The sequence below is a fragment of the Oncorhynchus gorbuscha genome, linkage group LG13 (genome assembly GCF_021184085.1).
Source record: "Oncorhynchus gorbuscha isolate QuinsamMale2020 ecotype Even-year linkage group LG13, OgorEven_v1.0, whole genome shotgun sequence".
Taxonomy (NCBI): Eukaryota; Metazoa; Chordata; class Actinopteri; order Salmoniformes; family Salmonidae; genus Oncorhynchus; species Oncorhynchus gorbuscha.
In genome coordinates, this window is record NC_060185.1 from 33,954,374 (window position 1) to 33,980,748 (window position 26,375).

At 44.7% G+C, this 26,375-nt stretch overlaps 2 protein-coding genes across 2 annotated transcripts in view; one reads left to right on the forward strand and one right to left on the reverse strand.

The window, feature by feature from the left end:
• The first annotated feature begins 103 nt into the window (after window positions 1–103).
• Window positions 104–5,156, forward strand: LOC123992762 (ribosomal RNA-processing protein 8-like). Its single transcript, XM_046294254.1, has 8 exons — window positions 104–247; window positions 504–626; window positions 785–1,076; window positions 1,167–2,091; window positions 2,252–2,381; window positions 2,494–2,600; window positions 4,449–4,545; window positions 4,639–5,156. Exons 2-8 carry the CDS (start codon window positions 522–524, stop codon window positions 4,753–4,755), a joined length of 1,773 nt encoding a protein of 590 aa, XP_046150210.1. The 5' UTR covers window positions 104–247; window positions 504–521; the 3' UTR covers window positions 4,756–5,156.
• LOC123992761 (dynein heavy chain domain-containing protein 1) overlaps window positions 4,803–26,375 on the reverse strand; it is a 47,741-nt gene continuing 26,168 nt past the window's right edge. Inside the window, exons 26-44 of the mRNA XM_046294253.1 lie at window positions 24,803–25,041; window positions 24,379–24,568; window positions 23,987–24,089; window positions 20,156–20,305; window positions 19,735–19,926; window positions 19,280–19,530; window positions 14,284–14,464; window positions 13,603–14,029; window positions 11,046–11,156; window positions 10,495–10,671; window positions 10,116–10,294; window positions 8,858–9,895; window positions 8,559–8,730; window positions 8,348–8,470; window positions 7,559–7,784; window positions 7,045–7,136; window positions 6,602–6,751; window positions 5,768–6,390; window positions 4,803–5,665 (exon numbers count right to left, since the gene is read on the reverse strand). Coding sequence (XP_046150209.1) covers window positions 5,285–5,665; window positions 5,768–6,390; window positions 6,602–6,751; window positions 7,045–7,136; window positions 7,559–7,784; window positions 8,348–8,470; window positions 8,559–8,730; window positions 8,858–9,895; window positions 10,116–10,294; window positions 10,495–10,671; window positions 11,046–11,156; window positions 13,603–14,029; window positions 14,284–14,464; window positions 19,280–19,530; window positions 19,735–19,926; window positions 20,156–20,305; window positions 23,987–24,089; window positions 24,379–24,568; window positions 24,803–25,041 — 5,005 coding nt within the window. The 3' untranslated portion in view covers window positions 4,803–5,284. The remainder of the gene's footprint in view (window positions 5,666–5,767; window positions 6,391–6,601; window positions 6,752–7,044; window positions 7,137–7,558; window positions 7,785–8,347; window positions 8,471–8,558; window positions 8,731–8,857; window positions 9,896–10,115; window positions 10,295–10,494; window positions 10,672–11,045; window positions 11,157–13,602; window positions 14,030–14,283; window positions 14,465–19,279; window positions 19,531–19,734; window positions 19,927–20,155; window positions 20,306–23,986; window positions 24,090–24,378; window positions 24,569–24,802; window positions 25,042–26,375) is intronic.

Genomic DNA, 26,375 nt, shown 5'->3' on the forward strand with positions numbered 1-26,375 from the left:
TCATTATTATTAACGTATTTTTGTGTGCGCCATTTATAGTAATAAAAAAAAACAGGTAAGACTCATATACCATCAACCATTGCGGAGAGACTTGCGTCATTCACATGCGCCTGTTTTGGACCGGCCACGCGCGAGCCTAACGTGGCTCAACTAAATTGGCAATATCCACCGATTACCTTCTAAACATACACATTGGATCGATTCAATTAAGTCCAGTAACATCTCGTTTTGATAAGTAATCTGACAGGTGAGTGAAGTTGTCTTCTCTGCATCGCAATGAACGTTGCTAGCAGTTTTGACGTATGGCTGCCAAATAAGGTAGTCTGATATAACGCTAGCGAAGGCTAGCTAGCTAGCTTGTTCAATATAAGCAGGTTAGCGTTGTCAGCTTTTCTGGAATCTACTGCCAGCACTGAAAAACAAATCACACAAGTCTAGAGACCATTTATTCTAATACACGTGCGTTGTTGTTTACTTGCTCACTCTGTGCATTACCGTTTTAGTTACAGTGCTGGTGAAGCATGTTGTTTGCAGAGGAGGATGAGTGGAACGATGACCCAGAAGCCAAAGTTTTGACCAAGACGGTCATCAGCAGTTTCAAACTGTCTGAAAGGACCAATATCACGGTTAGATGCCATCTCAATCTTCTTTATAATTAAATGTACCTATGTAAGCCAAGCCAGGCATAACTCACTCTGCCAGTGACCACATATTCAAATAGAGGGTTACATTTAGGTTTACACTGGTATTTGGTTTGACACTGTCATTATGCCTTTCCGAACAGCCAAAAAGTATTGGGAAGAAAAAGAGTTTGTTACGGACCCTCCAAACACTGGGGTCAGTACCAAACTGGAACAAGAGCAATAGTGCCCCTCATGAAGCAGGCAGTGACAGCGAAATAGAGGACATACTGACACCACACACCAAGAGGAAGAAGAAAAGAAGCAAAAGAGGACGCAATAAAGTAGCCGTTTCAGGAGAAGAGGTAGAGGTCATTGGAGATCTGGGTGCCAAGGAGAAGGCTGCAGTGCCTGTTGTTAAGAAGCTAATAAAAGCAAAGAAACCACTAAAAGCAGGTGAGTTGTTTCACAAACAACTGTCAATTGAGTAAACATGATTGTCTTAATTTGAAAAGATGTTTGAGGTTGTCTTTCTCTATTTCCTAGAGTTCAAAAAGGTAAAGAATACAGAGTCCATTCAGGGCGGTAGTAAACAAGATTCAAAATCTATCAAGGATGAAGAAAAAGCTGCAGCAGATGCTGAGATTGAGAGATTAAACCGAAAGCAATGGAAAAACAAGATGAAGAACAAGAAGAAATGTAAAAACAAGTTCAAAATTCCAAATGGAGAGAATACCACTCCCCCAGAGACCTCTGTGCAAAAGGACACAGAAGATGGACCAAAAGCAGCATCTGATGTGAACAGGGAAACAGCGGTTGTCCAGACACCGCAACGCCAGACAAAGAAAAACAAACCGCAGAAAGATGGTGAGTGTAAAACACAGAAAAGTAAAAAGGTTCCTGAGGGAAAAGAGATGACCTTCACTGAGACTGCTTCCACTCCAGGCACAGTAACAGACCAAAACAACAAGAACTTTTCAGAGAAAAAGAGCAAGGGGGGCAGTCAACTAAAAGCAGTGCCACTAGGTAACTCTAAACCCCCAAGTGAAGAGGAGAAACTTCAGATGGTTAGGGAGGAGCAGAACCCAGAGCTACATGGCAGTAAGAGAAGGAAACAGGAGGAGAGCAAAGAGCAGGACCGCAGGAGAGAGAAGCTCAGGAGAATGCTCCATGGCCAGAGCCCGGAAAAGAAAAAGCTACCTGCAGAGCAGGAGGAGACACTCACCCTAGAGGTGAAAGAGGCTTCTGCAGACCGCTCGGCTGCTCTGAGGTCCCGCATGGAGCAGCGTTTGGAGTCAGCGCGGTTCCGTTATATTAACGAGGTTCTGTACACCACATCTAGTGGGGAGGCTAAACGCATGTTCAGACAGGATCCCGAGGCCTTCGGCATCTACCACAGGGGCTTCACGGCACAGGTCCAGCGCTGGCCAGCTAATCCTGTTGATGCCATAATCTCCTACATACGCCAAAAGTAAGTTGTGTTACGCCTCTCTGACCCTAACATACTTGCAGTATTTGCAATAAGTCTGTTTGCATACTTTTTGTATTTTTCTTGTCTTGGTTCTGGGGTGGGGGATCCACATTGAAATAGTGTATGGCTTTCTTTGTGAGACCATTTGTGTTGATTCTAGGCCTGCCTCTCTGGTGGTGGCAGATTTTGGCTGCGGCGACTGCAAAATTGCGCTGAGCGTGAAGAACGAAGTGCACAGTTTTGACTTGGCACTTATCTGTGACCGTGTAACTGTCTGTGACATGGCTAATGTGAGTCCAACTTTACCTTGATGCTGAATGTGTTCTTTCATCCATGCCTGTTTTCCTATGCAGTCTGTGTTCTTTCTGTAATAATGTCTATTGTTTTCCCACCTGTCTGCAGGTACCTCTCAAGGATGGCACTGTGGACATAGCTGTATTCTGTCTCTCTCTTATGGGGACAAACCTTGGGGATTTCCTAGTTGAGGCTAACCGTGTGCTGGTGATGGGGTAAGCGATATTATGCAGAAAAACAGAGCTATGTCGGGATAGGTGTTCCTACTTATTTTACGTATTTATACAGTACCAGTCAACACTTGACACACCTACTCATTCAATGGTTTTTCTTTATTTTTATTATTTTCTACATTGTAGAATAATAGAAGACAAACTGAAATAACACATATGGAATCATGTGGTAAGAAAAAAAAGTGTTCATTCAAAATGTATTTTAGATTCTTCAAAGTAGCCACCCTTTGCCTTGACATCTTTGCACACTGTTGGCATTCTCTCAACCATCTTCATGAGGAATGCTTTTCCAAAAGAAAGAGTTTCCACACATGCTGAACACTTTGATGGCTGCTTTTCCTTCACTCTGCAGTCCAACTCATCCCAAACCATCTCAATTGGGTTGAGGTCAGGTGATTGTGAAGGCCAGGTCATCTGATGCAGCACTCCATTGCTCTCCTTTTTGGTCAAATAGCCCTTAGACAGCCTGGAGGGGTGTTTCAGGTCATTCTGTTGAGAAACAAATGATAGCCATGCTGGTTAAGTGTGCCTTGAATTCTAAACAAATCACTGACCGTGTCACCAGCAAAGCACCATCACACCACCTCCATGTTTCTCGGTGGGAACCACACATGCAGAGATAATCCGTTCACCTAGTCTGTGTCTCCCAAAGAAAGACACGGCGGTTGGAACCCAAAAACTCAAATTTGGACTCATCAGACCAAAGGATAGATTTCCACCGGTCTGTCTTCAATTGCTTGTGTTTCTTGGCCCAAGCAAGTCTCTTCTTCTTATTGGTGTCCTTTAGTAGTGGTTTCTTTGCAGGAATTCGACCACGAAGGCCTGATTCACGTAGTCTCCTCTGAACAGTTGATGTTGAGATGTGTCTGTTACTTGAACTCGGTGAAGCATTTATTTGGGCTGCAATCTGAGGTGCAGTTAACTCTAATGAATGTATCCTCTGCAGCAGAGGTAACTCTGGGTCTTCCTTTCCTGGGAGCTTTTCCGGATTGACTGACCATGTCTTGAAGTAATGCTTTTCTTGCCATAATATGGATAATAATTTCTATACATTTTCTATACAATTCCACAAAATATATTTTAAGAAGGCACACCTTTTAAATAAAATGCATTCCAGGTGACTACCTCATGAAGCTGGTTGAGAGAATGCCAAGTGTGCAAAGCTGTCATCAAGGTGGCTACTTTGAAGAATCTCAAATATAAAATATATTTAGATTTGTTTAACAATTGGTTACTACATGTTTTCTCTCCCCAATTTTGTGGTATCCAATTGTTGTAGTAGCTACTATCTTGTCTCATCGCTACAACTCCCGTACGGGCTCGGGAGAGACGAAGGTTGAAATGCGTCTTCCGATACACAACCCAACCAGCCGTACTGCTTCTTAACACAGTGCTCATCCAACCCAGAAGCCAGCCGCACCAATGTGTCGGAGGGTACACCGTGCACCTGGCAACCTTGGCTAGCGCGCACTGCGCCCGGCCCGCCACAGGAGTCGCTGGTGCGCGATGAGACAAGGACATCCCTACCGACCAAGCCCTCCCTAACCCGGACGACGCTAGGTCAATTGTGCGCCGGTTACGACAGAGCCTGAGCGCGAACCCAGGGACTCTGATGGCACAGCTGGCGCTGCAGTACAGCGCCCTTAACCACTGCGCCACCTGGGAGGCCATGATTCCATGTGTTATTTCATAGTTTAATGTCTTCACTATTATTCCACAATGTAGAAAATAGTAAAAATAAAGAGAAACCCTGGAATGAGTAGGTGTCCAAACCTTTGACTGGTACTGTATGTTTTTGTCATCAACACTTTGGGTCTTTTTTTTTTGCAGGGGTATCCTGAAAATAGCAGAGGTGGCAAGCAGATTTGAGAATGTGCGGAACTTCATGGGTGCTTTGTCCAGCCTGGGATTCAAGTTGGTCACAAAGGTAAGGCAGTAATCATAGTAAACAGCGACGGCGCATGTTTTATGTGATATATTGTTACAATACCCTACCCTATTAATTTTGCTCCCTCCTTAGGACACAGAGAGTAGCCACTTTTACTCCTTTGAGTTTGAGAAGATCGCAGAAGCTCCAGAGAGGATAAAGAAGGCAGGAGGACTGGAGCTGAGGCCTTGTGTGTACAAGAAACGATGAGGGCAACATGGGAGAAACAGTTCCAAACGTACATGCCAAATGGCACTCTATTCCCTTTATACTGCACTGCTTTTGACCAGTGCCCATAGTTCTCTGGTCAAAAGTAGTGCACTATATAGGGAATAGGGTGCCGTTTGGGACATACCCCCGGGAGAGAAGTCAGAGACGAGGCAAGCAGGATGGACAGTAACATAAAAGGGCTCTTCTGCTGGTTGTTACTGTAAATATGAAAATAACTTTCATAGATGAGCTGGTAGTTTTAACCCCCAAACAATGTTTCAAGGGTTGTTGTTATTCTCAAACCTTTTATGGGCTTTCAAATGTCTGTTTCAAAGACAAAACATGTTCAAAAGTTGTTGACATTGGTATATTTTTTATTAAATCAAAATAAATGTATTGCATTAAGTCTTATGCACAATTTAGGATTTAAAAAGCAAGAGGAATTTTTAAGTCTGTTGTAAAAAACCTTGTCTGTGTCTAGAAATAAGTGCGTCAGTATAATCATAGCATTGAATTCTGCAGTTTAGTCTCACAGGGTACTCACAAGCCTCACTCTTCTTAGTGTACATAGCACAGGATCTAGCTTTGCCAATAGAGGGACACGAGTGATAATGTTATTCTCAGCCAGTTCCCAGTATCTACTGTCCCCATGCTCTCCATCCAGATAGAGGGGACAGTGGTAGAGGGGCAGGGAGGAGGTGTTGCAGGGGGGGCTGTCTGGGGCTCGGACCGTGTCTGTGTTCCTCACCCGTGCTCTGACCCAGAGGAGGGGGAGCAGGCAGGGCTGGGGGGAGAGCGTGTCCTGCAGGGCTCCTAGCCGCGTATCCCACAGTGCCCCTCTCAGTTCTAGTCCACACAGATATACACCGCTCAGGGGAAGAGAGGCTGGGGATGTTGCAGCACTGAGCACCTAGCAAGACAAAGTAAAAGCAATAAATGGAATATCATTTTTAGTAGGTCTAATCCATTAAAAATGAGTGGTACTTGGGAAGCATTTGAGAGATTATTGTACTTGGAAATGAAGAGAGATGTTGCTGATGTCCCTCTGCTTAGCATGGGCAGCCTCCCTGATTAACGCGCCCAGAAAGCCCCTGGCGTTGGAGAAGGCAGACAGGCGGTACGCATTGGAAGGACCACTGGTGGCCTTATCACATAGGTATGCCTTGAGCAGCTCTGCTCTCCTTTCTAAGCGGAACAGGCTTGAGACGGTCAGGAGAGAGGAGACAGTAGGCTTGCTGTTTCGCATGGGCTGGTTAAGATCAGAATGCAGGGAGGAAACCACATCAACCAGTCCGTCCCACTCTGCTTGGAGGAAGTAGCGTAGGGGTCCCAGGGATGGAGCTCCAACACTCACAACCCTGATGTCATCCTTGCGTCCCAGACTTTCCTTTAGGGCCAGTAGTCGGTCCCTGGCCTGGGTGAAGTCTGGCAGCAGAGCAGGGTGGGTCAGCTTCTTGGTGCTCCTGACCCTGCCAAAGGGCTTCTGGGAGTCTTGAAGCAGGGTGTTCAGGGTGTGGCTGTGAACCTTCACCAGCTCTTCTGCCAAACCAGCACTAAAGCCCAACACCAAGGGGTCGCTGGTGTTGGCCAAAGCCTGAACACGTTGCTCCAGACTTTGCAGCAGGCCTGATAAGTCTGCAGAGATGGCAAAATCAATGTTCCTAATTTACTCAGAAGAACAGATTCCTATGACTGACTGCTGAAGATTAAACATGTAAGTAGGGTAATGTACTTCAAATTCATAGGATATGAGTTAGTCTTTTAATATAGTACATATATTTTGTTAATGATGTAAGTAGGGTCTGTTATGGCATTGTAGCTGGTTAATAGTGAAGTGTTTCAGTACCACAGCGGCTAGGTATGTGGATGATATCGGAGAGAGTGTGAGGCCCACTGCCCCAGAGAGGAGGTGCTGCTCTGAGACAGGCCCTCGACACACTCTCCACTGCCTCCAGGTCTGCCAGGTCTGCCACATGGCCTCCATACACCAGGTTGGCTATCAACAAACCAGAGCACAAAGGTCCAAATCAAATCTTTGACCCAAATGGCTCCCTATTTAGTGCACTACTTTTGATGAGGGCTCCGGTCAAAAGTAGTACACTATGTAGGGAATACGGTGCTATTTGGGATGCCTTCCCAAGAAATTATGTACTCGTATTTTCACAGAATATGAACAGTATATTTACCATTGACAAATCCATTTCAATTTATGGAATGGTTCTTAATTTAATTAGTTACCAGGGAGTCCTCAACTGTTACATAAGGTCTAAGTAGAGAAAGCAACATTACCTGCTATGTACTCCAGCGCCCCAGTTGGGTTGCCACAGACTTTGGCGATACGGACTTGAGCATCCACCAGCGCCAGCAGGTCCTCCTGAGTCCTTGAGAAAAAAGAAGAAAAAAAACATCCTTAACATGCATATAACCAATGTTGTGGTAATAATAATATGTCCTATTCATCATCTATCATGAGAGTAAGTAAGCTTTGTCAGAGCCAGAATGGCCCATAGGGCATGAGCTGTTTCTCCAGTTTCTGTAGCATGAGGCAGCTTGATGTACAGTACAGGAGGTTGGTGGGACCTTCATTTTGGAGAACGGGCTCGTGGTAATGATGGGAGTGGAATGGTATCAAAACACATGGTTTCCAGGTGTTTGATGACATTCCATTAGATCTATTCCGGCCATTATTATGAGCCTCAGCAGCCTCCTGTGATGTACAGGTACACCCCCTTGACAGGACACTAGCCTGTCGCAGGGCTTTGTATCATCTGTCATCATGATAACCAATATATAGTCATCTCACCAGTGATAGAGGTTTCCCTGGCCTAGGTGTTTGTATGCCTGTCGTTGCAGCAGGACAGAGTGCAGGATGGCAGCGCGCAGCATGGGTTCCATGGTGCAGGCTGTGACACCAGAGGTTGGGGCAGACGAAGTGACAGACACAACCTGACGCAGAGAAGAGCACAGCTCCTCCTTCACATCCCAAGGAGAGTCACAGACCAGACGCAGCGCACACACTCTCATTGACGCTGCCAAGGAGAGAGGACAATTAGTTTCAAATGGCACCCTATACAGTCTATATAGTATTTATGCCTTGGCCATGCACCCCCACCCCCCAGGGGTAATGGTTTGAGAGTCGAGCCAGCAACCAGAGATTTGGCCAGTTTGAATCCTGGGTCTGATGGAAAAAAATCTGACGTGAAGTGAGCTGGCATCCGGAGTGTTGCTGGTATCAAAGCCTAGATGCCATTGCCTGCCATTGTGACCTTGAGCCCCCACCAACAACTGCCCCACAGGTGCCCAGTGTGATAGAAATGGAAAGGTAATTTCCGATTGACCCGACATGCAGCGTTTACCGTGAATGCAATCTCCGCCAATGTGGGAAAATTCCCTTTAAATTTCAATTGGGCTTATGTGCAGAAATTCTGTGACACCGATTGAATAGAGCCATTAATCTTTGACCAGGCACCCATAGAGCTCTGGTCAAAAGTAGTTCACAATATATTTTGAATAGGGTGGCATTTGGGAAGTATCCTAAGACTTAACAGTCATAGAAAAATAGGTGTCTGTGATAGTATGTTCTATTGAGTACCTGGGATGGAGAGTGGGTTGTATCCTCGTGTGATAAACCAAAGTCTGAAGCGCGGGTGGACCCGACTACCTGCACACAGCCCAACTGGAATGAGGCCCTCTGTCTCCACATCTGTTTGGTGCCCTGGAAATTATAATAGGATTAGATATGAGATTACATATTGAGATTACACAGGGTGGATAAAATTGGTGATTATTATTGTGATTCTCACCTTTGGCTGCACAGGATATCAACTGATTGAGTTGACACACCACTTCGTCATCCCATTGGTCTAACAGATGACAGTTGTTAAAGACCAGCCAATTGCCATCATGAACAGCTACCTTCAGTGCTGAGAGGATGACCTCCTTCTGGCATTTAGCTCCAAATGATATGACTTTCACCTGAAATCAACAGTCATTTAGAAGTTAGAAGATTATTACACAAAACTGGAATGCTGGATATAATGGCAATCTGATTTAAATTGAACACAAAAGGTATGTTTGTGTGTAAGTAAGACATAAGCATTACCCCTCTTTTGTCTGTTTGGTACTGGGACACTTGTTTCAGCCAGTGAAGTGGTTGGATGCTAGCCCAACCATCTCTGCTTGGGCCTGGGAGTGTGACTATGACTGGCCCATTGTGTTTGTTCAGGAAGCGGGAGAGGGCCTCTGGGGAGCCGGTGTGAGGGGCCCCAGCTACCGCTGACCGCACGGGCTGGCCCAGATGACAGGCAGCCAGGTCCTCAGCCACAGCAGCCAGGCAGTGGGGCAGCATGGTCTTCCAGAGGAGAGCCCTCTGCAGAGTGGACAGGTGGGAGTGAGAGCGACAGGGGACAGGCCCCACCACTGTGGAGGAGGGGAAGCGCAGGTACTCCTGCCACTGGCTGGGAGAGGTGGCCAGGGATGAGAGCAGCCCTGTGAAGGCTGGGATGTTGTGTAGCCGGAGGACCTCTGTGTGGGTGTGAGGAGGCACCCAGCTGGGGAGCACATTATGCTGAGATGGAGAGGTAGATGGTGGAGGTGAGGCTGGTGTGGAAGCATCTACTGGGAGGTCCATATCTCCTAGGCCCCTGAGGAATGCCAACTGCTCCACCTCCGAGCAGTCCTCGTTGTGCAGGAACAGAGCCACAGACACCAGGAGCCTCAGCAGCGTTGCATGGCTCTGGAACAGGCAGGGCCGGTACTGGGCCAACAGGTGAGATACCATCCTGTGTGTGATCTCTGCCATGACCGCCCCTGTCACTACCTCTCCACTAAAGGTAACATCAGGTCGGCCCTTCAGGACTAACGTCCCCCTCACAGCGAACAGGAAGTTCCTCAGGGGGAACAAGTAGAAGGGGGAGAGGCGTGCCACCTCCTGCAGGGCCTGGTAGAGGGCTGTGGCCAGCCCTGCCACTCTGTGGAAGTCAGCCAGGAGGGGCTTGTGGCGCTCCAGCTCCAGGCTCAGCTCCATAATCTCAGCCTGCAGCTTCTGGGAGGCTGTCTGACAGGCTGACACCCGGGGGAGGAACTCAGGGTCCTGCAGCAGAGGGGTGAAGGACTGGAGGATGTACTCCATTAGAGAGACCTGGGGAGAGGGAATAAAGGGAATAAATCCTTTGCTATAAACCCATATTGTGATTCCCAAATGGCACCCTATTCCTTATATAGTGTACAGGACTCTGGTTAAAAGTAGTGCACTATATAGGGAATAGGGTGTCATTTGGGATGCACAATATAGTATAGCACAGAGTAATATACTATATTCTAAAGCCAGAGAAATATAGGTCTCATTCTTATTGGGTCACCTCTTCCTGGCACAGTTTGTCTTGCAGTGCCTTCTTGTCGGTGTTGACGAGACAGTGCTGAACCCACAGCTCCAGACACTCTGACTGCACCAGCTCTGTCAACATGAGCTCCTGCACCTCAGTGGAGCTCAGAGAGAGGTCAATGACATACACCTGAGACAGGATAGACGGGTGGATCTCTGTGGGGACACAATGGAGAATTAATGTAGTAACCTAGTACTTTCATTGGGTCCTGTCCAGGGAGGTGGTGTACTTGTACATCAAGCTGCCTCACGCTATAGAAACAGGATATAGGCTCCTGCCCTATAGGCCATTCTGGCTCAGACTACTACTTTCATGAGCAGAAAGAAAAGTATGTACTGGTATATATATTTCCTACCATTGAGTATGAGTCTGACTGGTAGTGGAGTGCTGAGGAACAGACAAAACTCTGGATGGGCTGTCTGAACAGGTCGTCTCAGACCAGGAGAATGGCTCCCTGCCGGCCGCATCAACACCTCCAGGAACTCTGGGCTGGGGACTGCTCGCTCCACGTGGGTAACCAACACCCTCAATCCTGCGCGGAAACAAAATGATAGTCTGTTTGTGCCATAATGCCATAATTTCACTCATGTCATGTTGATAGTGACAAATGTTGTTTGCAAGAGCACACACAGCTAATATATGCCATTTTATCCAAAGCGAATTACAGTTATGCTTGCATATATTTTACGTATGGTTGGCCCCAAGAATCGAACCCACAACCTTGGCGGTGCAAGCACCATGCTCTACCCACTGAACCATACTGGACCACATCTGGGACCACCAGGCTCACAGCATGATGTGAGTGAGGGACAAAGAGTAAAGCCCCTCAAAGAAAGGAACCAGTATCAGTCTCACAAACATCAAAATGTTCCTCCAGCACAATATGTACTAACTCCATTAGCTCACCTTTCTCTGAACCCTGCCTGACTTTGTCCAGTAGGTCTGGGTCATCAGCATTGACCACAAGCTCATACTCTCCCTCCCTCTGAGCTGTGGTGTCGTCACCTGGAAGATGCCCTGATGGGGAAGCAACATACACAATCAGCATTTCTCAAACACAAAATGGACAAATCAGTTTTTGTTTGACCTTAACTGTGACGTTTTCCCTAGGTCAGTGGTTCCCAAACGTTTTATAGTCCCGTACCCCTTCTAACATTCAACCTCCAGCTGCGTACCCCCTCTAGCACCAGGGTCAGCGCATTCACAAATGTTGTTTTATGCCATCATTGTAAGCCTGCACACACACTATACAATACATTTATTAAACATAAGAATGAGTGTGAGTTGTCACAACCCGGCTCGTGGAAAGTGACAAAGAGATCTTATAGGACCAGCCACAATTTTGTCGTGCACATTGAATATAGTTGTGGAGAGTCCCTGTAATCCTAGATTCAGATCATTAAGGCGAGGAAAAAACATATCCCAGATAGGCCAGTTGTGGGAGAATCTCGTCATCATGCAAGTGGTCAGACAAGTGAAAATTATGGTCAGTAAAAGAAAACTTTAAACTTGTCTCTCAATTAAAAAATACATGTCAACACTTTTCCCAGCGCACTTCTGTATGTTGTAAAAGCGTTATATGGTCGCTGCCCATATTGCATAGTGTAGGAAATACGAGAGTTCAGGGGCCTTGCTTTAAAAAAGTTAACCATTTTCACTGTAGTGTCCAAAGTCTTTCAAACGGTCAGGCATTCCCTTGGCAGCAAGAGCTTCTCGGTGGATGCTGTAGTGTGCCCAAGTGATGTTGGGAGCAACTGCTTGCACACGCGTTACCACTCCACTATGTCTCCCTGCCATGGTTTTTGCGCCATCAGTACAGATACCAACACATCTTGACCACCAAAGTGCATTTGATGTCACAAAGCTGTCCAGTACTTAAAAAAATATCCTCTCCTGTTGTACTGGTTTGCAGGTCTTCCTTAATTGACCCCCCATAAACATAATGGACATATACCAGGAGCTGTGCCAGGCCCACTTATTTTTAAATGGGCATGTTTTGTTTCTAAATGTCTGCGCAAGAGTGAATGTTTCATCGACTTGTGAGATAGTACTTTTGCACATATAACACACTGTGGCTAAAGAAAGGCACTACTCTCAATACAAGTGAACCCCAAATCAATGTAGTTCTCATCATATTTGCGCCTCTTCGATGGTCCAACTGTTCGGTGCTTTCCGGGTAAGGGGGCAGTAGCTCTTCGGCTGCATCAGATTCACAACTGTCAGTGTCCATGCTAGCTAAGTTAACAACACATGTAGAATTACTGATGCTAGCATTGGATGTGCCCGTGGAAGCAGAACAACTTGTGTCGTCAACAGGTGCAGGTGTAGTACTGCTGGTAGTAGAGCTGGTATCTGTCTATGGACGCGGGCCTTACTTTTTTTAACCATTCATCCATTTTCGAGCAAACGGAATGAGCAGCAGCTACTTCCGGCTACATACGGGCCAGTAATGGAATTCCCGCGAAACGGTGTTGCCAACTCCTCAGTAAGTAAAGTAGATATTGGCTGTCCTAAAAGTCGCTAAATGACTGCATCGCATAATTGGCCATGTGCACGTAATTGTGACGGGCGCTGTAGGAGAGAGGAATAACTTCTTCCGAGAGACAAACGTTTTTTTATTTTTTTATGTCACAATTCCAACCCTTTATCCGTGCTTGGGACCGGCAAAAGAGACACTCTGGCGGAGTTATTTCGTTTTTTTTTTTTTACTTTCAACATCCCGCCCTATGTATGCCAGGGCGGGATCAGCCAGCAGCGGCTTTCCGCATGCGCGATTAATTTGCAGTCTGGACGCGCAGGGGTGAACATCTCCTGCAGGGACTGCTGCGCGAGGATGGGCCGTCTGAGTGCTTTGGGACGGGAGTGGGGCCCACCGCAGCACCCGCTGCTCGTTGAGAAGAGTAAGAACGATACGTGCATTCACATCAGTCTCCAATAACACCAGAAAAAGTCGCTAGATTTGTCGCTAGTCGCTTTTTGGAAAATGTGTCGCTAGAGGGTTCTGAATACTCGCTAAATATAGCGGCGAAGTTGGCAACACTGGCCGCGAGAGAGTAACGGTTAATGTTATTGGATGTTAATTATTTGATTAGGCTACGTGTATTTGACATTGTTGTGTTATATCGCTGAACACTAAATGGTTTAATTTTATTTTTTGGCAGTGAAACGAAGCTACTCGGGCGAGGAAAAAACCTCACCCAAATGTATAGATAGCCCCGTTGGAAAATATAAATGGACTGTTTGAAAATGTGAATAAAAAAAATAAATATGTATTTTTTAAAATGTGAATCACAATTTTATATTTTGCGTATCCCAAATGGAATATAGGTTTTTTTCCCCTTCCAGTTTGGGAATACCTGCCCTAGGTAAAGATCTAGGATCAGCTTCCTCTCCCTCAATCCTAACATTAACCATTAGTGAGGAAAACACAAAACCTACTTAAGATCAGCTCCTAGTTGCTCACCTGTCAGCAGCATGGCCTGGGCACTCATCTCATGTTGCTGAGCGTCTGCCAGCAGGGGCCAGTGTTGAGCCCAGGGGCCTCTGTATCCCCACAGCAGCAGCTTGACCACCAGCCTGGGAGGCACCCCGAGCACCTGGTGATGGTCCACCCCTACAGCCCTAGCCAGGGCCATCTGCAGCTCTGCTCCCATAGGGATGGGGACATGGAGAGGGGCCTCAAGGGCCCCAGGGGCTACAGAGGCAGGGTTAGGGAGTAGAGAGGTCCTAGGGTCCTCAGGGTTGATGTTAATGTGTCCAGACAGACACAGCTCTCTCCACTTCCCCAATAGTACCATCCGTACATCTGGCAAAAATGGACCCAGGTAGGTGATTGTGGCAGCCAGGAGCAGAGCGTCCCCTGATATAGTCTGGTTATTCATTTCTGTCTCCTACAGAAGAGAGGAGTGGAGCATGTTATGGTTCTTTATTCTCTAGAATAAAAACAAAATTGCATTATTGTTTATTTTTTAATATATGATAAAAATGTAAATAAATGACTGTAGGTAAAATATAGCAGTAAGAGTTGTAATGTAACAATTCCCAATATAGCGCACTACTTTTGACCAGGGCCCAAGTAGTGCACTATATAGGGAATAGGGTTCCATTTGGGACATATCCATTGGTATGTATGAGTGTTACTTCCCTTTGCTGCAGCAGTCCAGTCAGTGATGTGACACTGGACCTGCTGTACTGCAGCAGTAGCCTTTCTTTCCAGGGTCTCAGCCTTACGCAGCTGGGTGGTCAGCTCTTCCAGGTCCAGTCTGAGGAACTGCTGCTGTCTCTCCATGTCCTCCAGCTGCTCCCGGGCCTCCTCCTCCTGCAGCCTGGTGTAGTATCGCAATACCTAGATGTTTGTTATTTATTAAAGGCCACCTGCTCCCATGCTTACAATCTTCAAACTTTCCTACTTCTTATATCTAGTTTGACGATGGGAAGATAAAGACAACGCAATAATTCTATATGGAAGTGTTAGAAAATACACAAATTCATGGGACCATTAGCATTGAAAACATGATCAGTGGAAGGGATATCCAGTAATTAAGTGGCTGCAGATACTTCTAAAAACGTCTAAATGACTAATGACAGTAAAGCAGTTATGGCATTTGTCTGTTGAGTACCTTGCTGAAATTCACTACGATTGTGTTTATTTTTCACTTTAATGGCGAACTTTGTGCTGCTATCACTGACTCCCAGTCATTCCGAATGAGGAAGTTTAGTCCCTTGTTGAATAGTGGCACTAAGAGTTATGGTATATTTGAATCCTCTTGTCTTAACTGGCATATTTTTTGACCTAGTCCTTTATACAGTGCATTTGGAAAGTATTCAGACCCCTTGACCTTTTCCACATTTTGAAACATTACAGCCTTATTCTAAAATTGATTCAATTATTTTTCCCAATCTACACACAATACCCCATAATGACAAAGCAAAAACAAGTTTAGTTATTTTTGCAAATGTAGAAAAAAATAACACACTGAAATCACATTTACATAAGTAATCAGACCTTTCACTCAGTACTTTGTTGAGGCACCTTTGGCAGTGATTCAAGCATCGAGTCTTCTTGGGTATGAGGCTACAAACTTGGCACACCCTTATTTGGGGAGTTTCTCCCATTCTTCTCTGCAGATCCTCTCAAGCTCTTGTCAGGTCGGATGGGGAGGGTCGCTGCATAGCTATTTTCAGGTCTCTTCAGAGATGTTCTATCGGGTTAGAGTCCAGGCTATTGTTAGGCCACTCAAGGACATTGAGACTTGTCCTGAAGCCGCTCCTGCTCTGTCTGGCTGTGTGTTTAGGGTTGTTGTCCTGTTGGAAGGTGATCCTTCATCCTAGTCTGAGGTCCTGACAACTCTGGAGCAGGTTTTCATCAAGGATCTCTCTGTACTTTGCTCCATTAATCTTTCCCTCGATCCTGACTAGTCTTCCAGTCCCTGCCGCTGGAAAAACATCCCCACAGCATGATACTGCTACCACCATGCTTCACTATAGGGATGGTGCCAGGTTTCCTCCAGACATGACGCTTGGCATTCAGGCCAAAGAGTTCAATCTTGGTTTCATCAGACCAGAGAATCTTGTTTCTCATGGTCTGAGATTCTTTAGGTGCCTTTTGGCAAACTCCAAGTGGGCTGTCATGTGCCTATTACTGAGGGGTAGCTTCTGTCTGGCCACTCTATCATAAAAGCCTGTCTGGCCACTCTATCATAAAAGCCTGATTGGTGGAGTGCTGCAGAGATGGTTGTCCTTCTGGAAGATTCTCTGATCTCCACAGAAGAATTCTGGAGCTCGGTCAGAGTGACTATCGGGTTCTTGGTCAGGCCCTTCTCCGATTGCTCAGTTTGGCCGAGCGGACAGCTCTAGGAAGAGTCTTGGTTGTTCCAAACTCTCTTACATTTAAGAATGATAGAGGCCTCTGTCTTCTTGGGGACCTTCAATGCTGCAGACATTTTTTGGTACCGTTACCCAGATCTGTGCCCCGACACAGTCCTGTCTCGGAGCTCTACGAACAATTCCTTTGACCTCATGGCTTGGTTTTTGCTCTGACTTGCACTGTCAACTGTGGGACCTTTATATAGACAGCTGTGTGCCTTTCCAATCAATTGAATTTATCACAGGTAGACTCTAATAAAGTTGTAGAAACATCTCAAGGATGATCAATGGAAACAGGATGCACCTGAGCTCAATTGAGTTTCATAGCAGAGTCTGAATACTTATGTAAATAAGGTCATTCTGTTTTCTATTTTTTATAAAATTGCCAATTTCTAAAAACCTGTTTTTGCTTTGTCATTATGGGGTATTGTGTGTAGGATTTAATAATGTTTTATCCATTTTAGAATAAGGATGTAACGTAACAAAATGTGGGATTTTTTTTTTTTTTAATCAGTGGGTCTCCATCACTCTCCTTCTTGGTCAAATAGCCCTTACACAGCCTTGGGTCACTGTCCTGTTGAAAAACAAATGATAGTCCCAATAAGCACAAACCAGATGGGATGGCGTTTCGCTGCAGAATGTTGTGGTACCCATGCTTGTTAAGTGTGCCTTGAATTCCAAATAAATCCCTGACAGTGTCAACAGCAAAGCACCCCCACACCACACATCCAGAGATCATCCATTCACCTACGCCGTGTCTCACAAAGACACGGCGGTTAGAACCAAAATAAAAAAATTGGACTCATCAGACCAAAGGACAGATTTCCACAAGTCTAATGTTCATTGCTCATGTTTCTTGGCCAAAGCAAGTATCTTCTTCTTATTGGTGTGCTTTGGTTTATTTGCAGCAATTTGACCATGAAGACCATGATTCACACAGTCTGCTCTGAGCAGTTGATGTTGAGATGTATCTGTTACTTGAACTCTGAAGCATTTATTTGGGCTGCAATTTCTGAGGCTGGTAACTCTAATGAACTTATCGTCTGCAGCAGAGGTAACTCTGGGTCTTCCTTTCTTGTGGTGGTCCTCATGAGAGCCAGTTTCATCATAGCGCTTGATGGTTTTTGCGATTGCACAGGATTAACTGACCTTCATGTCTTGATGTAATGATGGGCTGTCGATCCTCTTTGTGCTTATTTGGGCTGTTATTGTCATAATATGGACTTGGTCTTTTACCAAATAGGGCTATCTTTTGTATACAAGACAACTGATTGGCTCAAATGCATTAAGAAGGAAAGAAATTCCACAAATTAACATTTAACAAGGCACACCTTGAAATGAATTGAAATGCATTCCAGGTGACTTCTTCGTGAAGCTGGTTGAGAGAATGCCAAGAATGTGCAATGCTGTCATCAAGGGAAAGGGTGCCTACTTTGAAGAATCTCAAATACATTTTGATTGGTTTAACACTTTTTGGTTAGTACATGATTCCATATGTGTTATTTCAGAGTTGTGATGTCTACACTATTATTCTACAATGTAGAAAATAGTCAAAATAAAGAAAAACCCTTGAATGAGTAGGTAAGCCAAGATAACAAACAGATCACCGACCATTTCAAATCCTACCGTACCTTCTCCGCTATGCAATCTGGTTTCCGAGCTGGTCATGTGTGCACTTCAGCCACGCTCAAGGTCCTAAACGATATCATAACCGCCATCAATAAAAGACAATACCGGGCAGTCGTCTTCATCGACCTGGCCAAGGCTTTCGACTCTGTATCACCGCATTCTTATCGGCAAACTCAACAGCCTTGGTTTCTCAAATGACTGCCTCGCCTGGTTCACCAACTACTTCTCAGATAGAATTCAGTGTGTCAAATTTGGAGGGCCTGTTGTCCGGACTTCTGGCAGTCTCTATGGGGGTGCCACAGGGTTCAATTCTCGGGCCGACTCTCTTCTCTGTATACATCAATGATGTCGCTCTTGCTGCTGGTGATTCTCTGATCCACCTCTACGCAGACGACACCTTTCTGTATACTTCTGCCCTTCTTTGGACACTGTGCTAACTAACCTCCAGGCGAGCTTAATGCCATACAACACTCCTTCCATGGTCTCCCAACTGCTCTCAAATGCAAGTAAAACTAAAAGGCATGCTCTTCAACCGATCGCTGCCCGCACCTGCCCGCCCATCTAGCATCTCTACTCTGGACGGTTCTGACTTAAAATATGTGGACAACTACAAATACCTAGGTGTCTGGTTAGACTGTAAACTCCTTCCAGACACACATTAAGCATCTCCAAATCTAGAATCGGCTTCCTATTTCACAACAAAGCCTCCTTCACTCATGCTGCCAAACATATCCTCGTAAAACTGACTAACCTACCGATCTGTGACTTCAGTGATGTCATTTACAAAATAGCCTCCAACTCTACTCAGACTACATCCAGTTTGCTATCACAGTGCCATCCGTTTTGTCAACAGAGCCCCATATACTACCCACCATATACTACCCACCACTCTTGTTGGCTGGCCCTCGCTACATGTTCATCGCCAAACGCACTTCAGGTTATCAAAAAGTCTTTGCTAGGCAAAGCCCCACCTTATCTCAGCTCATTGGTCACCATAGCAGCACCCACCCGTAGCACGCACTCCAGCAGGTATATTTCACTGGTCCTCCCGGAAGCCAACTCCTCCTTTGGCTGCCTTTCCTTCCAGTTCTCTGCTGCCAATGACTGGAACGAATTTCAAAAATCGCTGAAGCTGGAGTCTTATCTCCCTCACTAACTTTAAGCATCAGCTGTCAGAGCAGCTTACCGATCATTGCACCTGTACACAGCCCATCTGTAAATATCCCACCCAACTCCCTCATCCCCATATTGCTATTTATTTTTTGCTCCTTTGCACCACAGTATCTCTATTTGCACATTAATCTTCTCCACATCTATCACACCAGTGATAATGCTAAATTGTAATTATATTGCCACTATGGCCTATTTATTGCCTTACTCCCTAATCTTACTACATTTGCACACACAGTATAAAGATTTTCTAGTGTGTTATTGACTATGTTTGTTTATCCCATGTAACTCTGTTTGTGTCGCACTGCTTTGCTTTATCTTGGCCAGGTCACAGTTGTAAATGAGAACTTGTTCTCAACTGGCCTTACCTGGTTAAATAAAGGTGACATAAAAAAAAGTTATCCAAACTTTTGACTGGTACTGTATATCACACATACACTACTGTCCTTCAACCAAATTACAACAGGACTTCACACCTGGCCACACGCAGCCGGGCACGGCTCTCCGCCATGCGCACTTCCAGCTGTTTCTTTCGGGCCTCCTGGGGGGCCATGTGGCGCTGGACACAAGCATACTGGTACACTGCCCTCACCCAGCGGCACAGGGACTCACACGCCCGGCTCACACCTCGCACAGACTCCGGTAAGAATGCTCGTTGCGGCACTATCTGGCCCAACTGACGGAACAGGTCGTCGCTCAACATGGAGCGGTCAAAGAACTCCAACTCCTAAGACAAAACAGACAAGACATCTATTATCTTATGATAGGAGATAATCCTTGAACTTTGATGTAGGTCACTGCAAACTCGCTGTGCATATTACAAAGAGTATCCCTTTAAAAAAAAAAAGGATAGGTTAGTTCGTAACTTTCTTAATTCCTCTTATATATTCTACCAATAGAAGATGATGCCTCATCCCGTTTGACCCCTGACCTGGAAGAAGTTGGACTGTCCCAGCAGCTGTTTGCTGCTCTCCCAGTTGCGTGGGCGGTTGAATAACAGGCATATGGCATCCATAACGATTATCACTCCGTCTGGGGGAAATCTGTAGCGTCGCACCTCAACCAGGTCTGACGTGCTCAGAGACTGAAGAGCATCAAGTGCAGTCTGGTACAGAGGACTCACCTAGGTAGGTTCAAGGAAACACAACATACAGTATTAGGAACATAAGACAAACATCAAAATGTCCCCCTTTTCCCTACATAGTCCACTATTTTTGATCAGGTCCCTGGTCAAAAGTAGTGCACTATACAGGGAATAGGCAGGCGTAGTGTGCTAATGTGATAAGTATGATGATTGCAGAGGTGACTGGGACCATATAGATATTGAGGCTGATATTATCTATGAGTAGGACCTCCTTGAAGGCGTCCTCTGCCTGCTGTTGGGCCTGATGAGTCTGTTCCTCCAGGTGAGATAGTCTGTTCTCCTCCAGTAGACAGTGCTGCCGGGCACGCTCACACAGTGTTCGCTCTGTGTCTGTCACACGCTGCAGCGGGAACAAGCACTGGAACACAAACAAACAGGCAAACCCATTGATAGGGTGCCATTTGGGAGGTTTCCCATATTTCTAATGTAGTGCACTGCTTTTGACCCGGTCCATAGGGCTCTGGTCAAAAGTAGTGCACCATAAAGGAATAAGGATGCCATTTGGGACACAGAATTTGATTTTCAAAGATACAGTACAGATCATGTTGAACACTGAAGAGAAGTAACACATACAGTCGTGGCCAAAAGTTTTGAGAATGACACAAATATTAATTTTCACTAAGTCTGCTGCCTCAGTTTGTATGATGGCAATTTGCATATACTCCAGAATGTTACGAAGAGTGATCAGATGAATTGCAATTAATTGCAAAGTCCCTCTTTGCCATGCAAATGAACTGAATCCCCCAAAAAACCATTTCAGCCCTGCCACAAAAGGACCAGCTGACATCATGTCAGCGATTCTCTCGTTAACACAGGTGTGAGTGTTGACGAGGACAAGGCAGGAGATCACACTTGTCATGCTGATTAAGTTCGAATAACAGACTGGAAGCTTCAAAAGGAGGGTGGTGCTTAGAATCATTGTTCTTCCTCTGTCATCCATGGTTACCTGCAAGGAAACACGCCGTCATCATTGCTTTACACAAGAAGTGCTTCACAGGCAAGGATATTGCTGCCAGTAAGATTGCACCTAAATCAACCATTTATCGGATCATCAAGAACTTTAAGGAGAGCGGTTCAATTGTTGTGAAGAAGGCTTCAGGGCGCCCAAGAAAGTCCAGCAAGCGCCAGGACCGTCTCCTAAAGTTGATTCAGCTGTGGGATTGGGGCTCCACCAGTACAGAGCTTGCTCAGGAATGGCAGCAGGAAGGTGTGAGTGCATCTGCACGCACAGTGAGACGAACACTTTTGGAGGATGGCCTGGTGTCAAAGGCAGCAAAGAAGCCACTTCTCTCCAGAAAAAACATCAGGGACAGACTGATATTCTGCAAAAGGTACAGGGATTGGACTGCTGAGGACTGGGGTAAAGTCATTTTCTCTGATGAATCCCCTTTCCAATTGTTTGGGGCATCTGGAAAAAAGCTTGTCCGGAGAAGACAAGGTGAGTGCTACCATCAGTCCTGTGTCATGCCAACAGTAAAGCATCCTGAGACCATTCATGTGTGGGGTTGCTTCTCAGCGAAGGGAGTAGGCTCACTCACAATTTTGCCTAAGAACACAGCCATGAATAAAGAATGGTACCAACACATCCTCTGACAGCAACTTCTCCCAACCATCCAGGGACAGTTTGGTGACAAACAATGCCTTTTCCAGCATGATGGAGCACTTTGCCATAAGGCAAAAGTGATAACTAAGTGGCTCGGGGAACAAAACATCAATATTTTGGGTCCATGGCCAGGAAACTCCCCAGACCTTAATCCCATTGAGAACTTGTGGTTAATCCTCAAGGCGGGTGGACAAACAAAACCCCACAAATTCTGACAAACTTCAAGCATTGATTATGCAAGAATGGGCTGCCATCAGTCAGGATGTGGCCCAGAAGTTAATTGACAGCATGCCAGGGCAGATTGCAGAGGTCAACACAGCAAATATTGCATCAACTTCATGTAATTGTCAATAAGAGCCTTTGACATTTATGAAATGATTATACTTCAGTATTCCATAGTAACATCTGCCAAAAATATCTAAAGATACTGAAGCAGCAAAATTTGAAAATTAATATTAGTCATTCTTACCTTTTGGCCACGACTGTACAGTAATAGTCAAAGGTTTGGACACTTACTCATTCAAGGGTTTTTCTTTATTTTTACTATTTTCTACATTGTAGAATAATAGTTTAGACATCACAACTATGAAATAACACATGGAATCATGTAACTAAAGTGTTAAAGAAATCAAAATATATTTTAGATTTTTCAAAGTAGCTACCCTTTGCCTTGATGACAGCTTTGCGCACTCTTGGCATTCGCTCAACCAGCTTCACCTGGAATGCATTTCCAACCGTCTTGAAGGAGTTCCCATAAATTCTAAGCCCTTTTGGCTGTTTTTTTTCCTTCACTTTGCGGTCCAACTATTCCCAAACCATCTCAATTGGTTTGAGGTCGGGTGATTGTGGAGGCCAGGTCATCTGATGCAGCACTCCATCACTCTCCTTGGTCAAATAGCCCTTACACAGCCTGGAGGTGTGTTGGGTCATTGTCCTGTTGAAAAACGAATGATAGTCCCCTGCTCTGACATGCACTTTCAACTGTGGGACCCTATATTGACAGCTTTGCTTTTCCAAATCATGTCCAATCAAATGAATTCACCACAGGTAAACTCCAATAAAGTTGTAGAAACATCTCAAGGATGATCAATGGAAACAAGATGCACCTGAGGTCAATTTTGAGTCTCTTAGCAAAGAGTCTGAATACTTATGTAGATAAGGTATCTGTTTATCATTTTTTATAAATTTTTTAAACATACAAAAATAAAAAATGCTTTGTCATTATGGGGTATTGTGTGTAGATTGCTGAGGATTTAATTTTTTTAATCAATTATTTTAAAATAAGGCTGTAACGTAACAAATTTTTGAAAAAGTTCAAAGTCAGTGGGTCTCCATCACTCTCCTTCTTAGTCAAATAGCCCTTACACAGCCTGGAGGTGTGTTGGGTGATGGTGAAAAACAAATGATAGGATGGCATATCGCTGCAGAATGTTGTGGTAGTCATGCTGGTTAAGTGTGCCTTGAATTCTAAATCAATCTGAGTGTCAACAGAAAAGCACCCCCACACCTCCACCTTCAATGGTTCACAGTGGGAACCACACATGCAGAGACAATCCATTCAAATTTGGACTCATCAGACCAAAGGAAAGATTTCCACCGGTCTAATGTCCATTGCGCGTGTTTCTTGGCCAAAGCAAGTCTCTTCTTCTTATCGGTGTCCTTTTGTAGTGGTTTCATGCAGCAATTCGCCCATGAAGGCCTGATTCACGCAGTCTCCTCTGAACAGTTGATGTTGATGTCTGTTACTTGAATTCTGTGAAACATTTATTTTGGCTGCAATCTGAGGCTAGTAACTCTAATGAACTTATCCTCTGCAGCAGAGGTAACTCTAGGTCTTCCTTTCCTGTGTCGGTCCTCATGAGAGCCAGTTTCATCATAGTGCTTGATGGTTTTTGCGACTGCACTTGAAGAAACTTGACCTTCATGTCTTGAAGTAATGGACTGTCGTTTCTCTTTGCTTATTTGAGCTGATCTTGCCATAATATGGACTTGGTCTTTTACCAAATAGGGCTATCTTCTATATACCCCCCTTACCTTGTCACAACACAACCGATTGGCTCAAACGCATTCAGGAAAGAAATTCAAAAAATTTACTTTTTAACAAGACACACCTGTTAATTGAAATGCATTTCAGGTGACTACCTCATGAAGCTGGATGAAAGAATGCCAAGAGTGTGCAAAGCTGTCATCAAGGTGGCTACTTTGAAGAATCACAAATAAAATATATTTGATTTGTTTAACACTTTTCTTTGGTTACTACATGATTCCATATGTGTTATTTAATAGTTTTGATGTCTTCACTATTATTGTAAAATGTAGAAAATAGTAAAAATAAAGAAACTTTAATGAATAGGTTTGTCCAAACATTTGACTGGTACTGTAACTCAGTGCTCTCCTTAGAGCCAGACATGTACATTCGTTTTTCCAGTTGGTTACCTTTTGTGTTTCTGCAATCTTCCTCTTCAGTCTGACAACTTCCTGGCTGTTCTGCTCAGCTGTGTCTGTCATGTCTTTCACACGGGCCAAGATTGTTGACACTCTGAGGTAGCAAGAAGGATACATGTAAGTTTGACACATTTTAACTGCTCATCTTCTACAACACAAAATAGAACTAAACATTACTGTTACGGGCTTTACATTCTTAGACAAACCAATTTTCCAGGTATTTGTGTCTGATTGTTAACAGATACAAAGGATGTCCCTGGTTGTGTACTGAATGGCACCCTATTCCATATATAGTGCACTAATATGTGAGCTCTGGTCAAAAGTTGTGTAGTATGTAGGGAATAGGGGTGCCATTTGGCACACAAGCCATACGTCCTCCTCACCTGTTAGCCTGGCCACGGCCCTGTTCACAGAGGTGGCTGCAGAGGTGGAAGAAGTGAGCGATCAGCTCCAAAAATGTCTGGGGGCTGAAAGGCTGGAGGTCCGGGTGGAGGATGGAGGCATATTTACAGGCAGACTGGTGGATCCCTGCCATGGCCTCAGAAATACTGCCCACTAAGACATCTCTGTCCACTACGGAAGGTACATAACAGCAACATTAGATAACAAATTAATAAAGAATTTATACATTTAACAGAGACATGATGTAAATGTTATGTTGGAAATACATCATGGATCATTCTCAAATGGCATCCTATTCCCACCTTTGGGCTCTGGTCAAAAATAGCGCACTATGAACCTTGATCAAAAGTAGTGCACTATATAGGGAATAGGATGACATTTGGGACAAACTCAAGATAAACCAACCTTTGCTTTCTGTGTCGGGTATCTGCAGGCTCTCTCTGAGGCGACAAAAGGCTGCCTCAACAAGGGACTGGGTGGACCAAGGCTGGTATACCTCCACACAGCAGCAGAGGCTGAGAGCCTTGGTCATGTGCGCCACTGCCAGGGTTACTGAGGCGTTCTCAGGAGGCATCTCGCTGGTGTCTGGGGAGAAGGGCAGCAGCAGGAACACATGCACATTCCTCTGGGTCTGTCTGAAATACCTGCATCAAAAATCACAATGGTCTTTCAAATAATGACATTTAAGAAAGGGAATCTCATATTACACACATGAAAAAATGTCACATTTTAGTAGACATGTGCATCTTACAAGCACGATTCGATACGCATCTAGATACATGGGCTCCGATACAATACTTTTAGTTTGAAACGATTCAGTGTGATTCGATTTGATTAGTGGTACAAATCGGTGCGATTCTGTTCGATATTATTTAATATTACTAACAAGTGTTGGTTGCATGAACATTCATTTTCATTCTAAATTAATATTTGATACTGATGGAGCTCAGGGGCAGGATTCACAAAACATTACTTACGAAAAAACTTAAGGTTTTGTGAATCCGGCCCCAGGAGTTGAGCTGGATCTGTCTGAGCTGACTCCTCTGCGCTAAAGCGCCCTGTGTGTGTTTGTTTAACTATACTTGTGGGGACCACAAATATACCCCCATTTTTTATAAAAGGTTCAGTTTAGGGAAAATTGGATTTTGAATGAGAATCAATTGTGTCCCCACAAGATTAGTATAGTATTAGTAAAAAAGTTATTAAAAAAACAAAAAAACATTAGTGAACTGGTGACTCACAATGTTTTAATCATTTTTTCTTACTGATGCATGCTTCATCTGGATCGGTTTGGGCTACTCATTAAAGGGCTTTTCTTTGTTTGTACTATAGTCTACATTATAGAATAATAGTGAAGACATCAAAACTATGAAATACCACATATGGAATCATGTGGTAGGCAAAAAAAGTGTGAAACAAAATATATTTTATATTCAAAGATAGCTTTGCACACGCTTGGTATTCTCTCAACCAGCTTCATGAGGTAGTCACCTGGAATGCATTTCAATTAACAGGTGTGCCTCGTTTAAAGTTCCTTTGTGAAATTTACTTTCCTTCTTAATACATTTGAGCCAATCAGTTGTGTTGGGGGGGGGGGTATACAGACCAAGTCCATATTATGGCAAGAACAGCTCAAATAAGCAAAGACGAAAGACAGTCCATCACTACTTTAAGACATGAATGTCAGTCAATTCGGGAACATTTCTTCAAGTGCAGTCGCAAAAACCATCAAGCACTATGATGAAACTGGCTCTCATGGGGACCACCACAGGAATGGAAGACCCAGAGTTACCATTGCTGCAGAGAATAAGTTCATTAGAGTTACCAGCCTCAGAAATTGCAGCCAAAATAAATGCTTCACAGAGTTCAAGTGACAGACATCTCAACATCAACTGTTCAGAGACTGTGAATCAGGCCTTCAGAATTTCTGCAAAGAACCCACTACTAAAGGACACCAATAAGAAGAGACTTGCTTGTG

What these genes read in the sequence shown, in the direction of transcription:
- LOC123992762 (XM_046294254.1), top strand. Translation starts at nt 522, where the DNA reads ATGTTGTTTGCAGAGGAGGATGAGTGGAACGATGACCCAGAAGCCAAA. An exon ending in CTGAAAGGACCAATATCACG is followed by an intron (nt 627 to 784) that starts GTTAGATGCCAT and finishes CTTTCCGAACAG; the next exon opens with CCAAAAAGTATTGGGAAGAA. An exon ending in AACCGTGTGCTGGTGATGGG is followed by an intron (nt 2,601 to 4,448) that starts GTAAGCGATATT and finishes TTTTTTTTGCAG; the next exon opens with GGGTATCCTGAAAATAGCAG.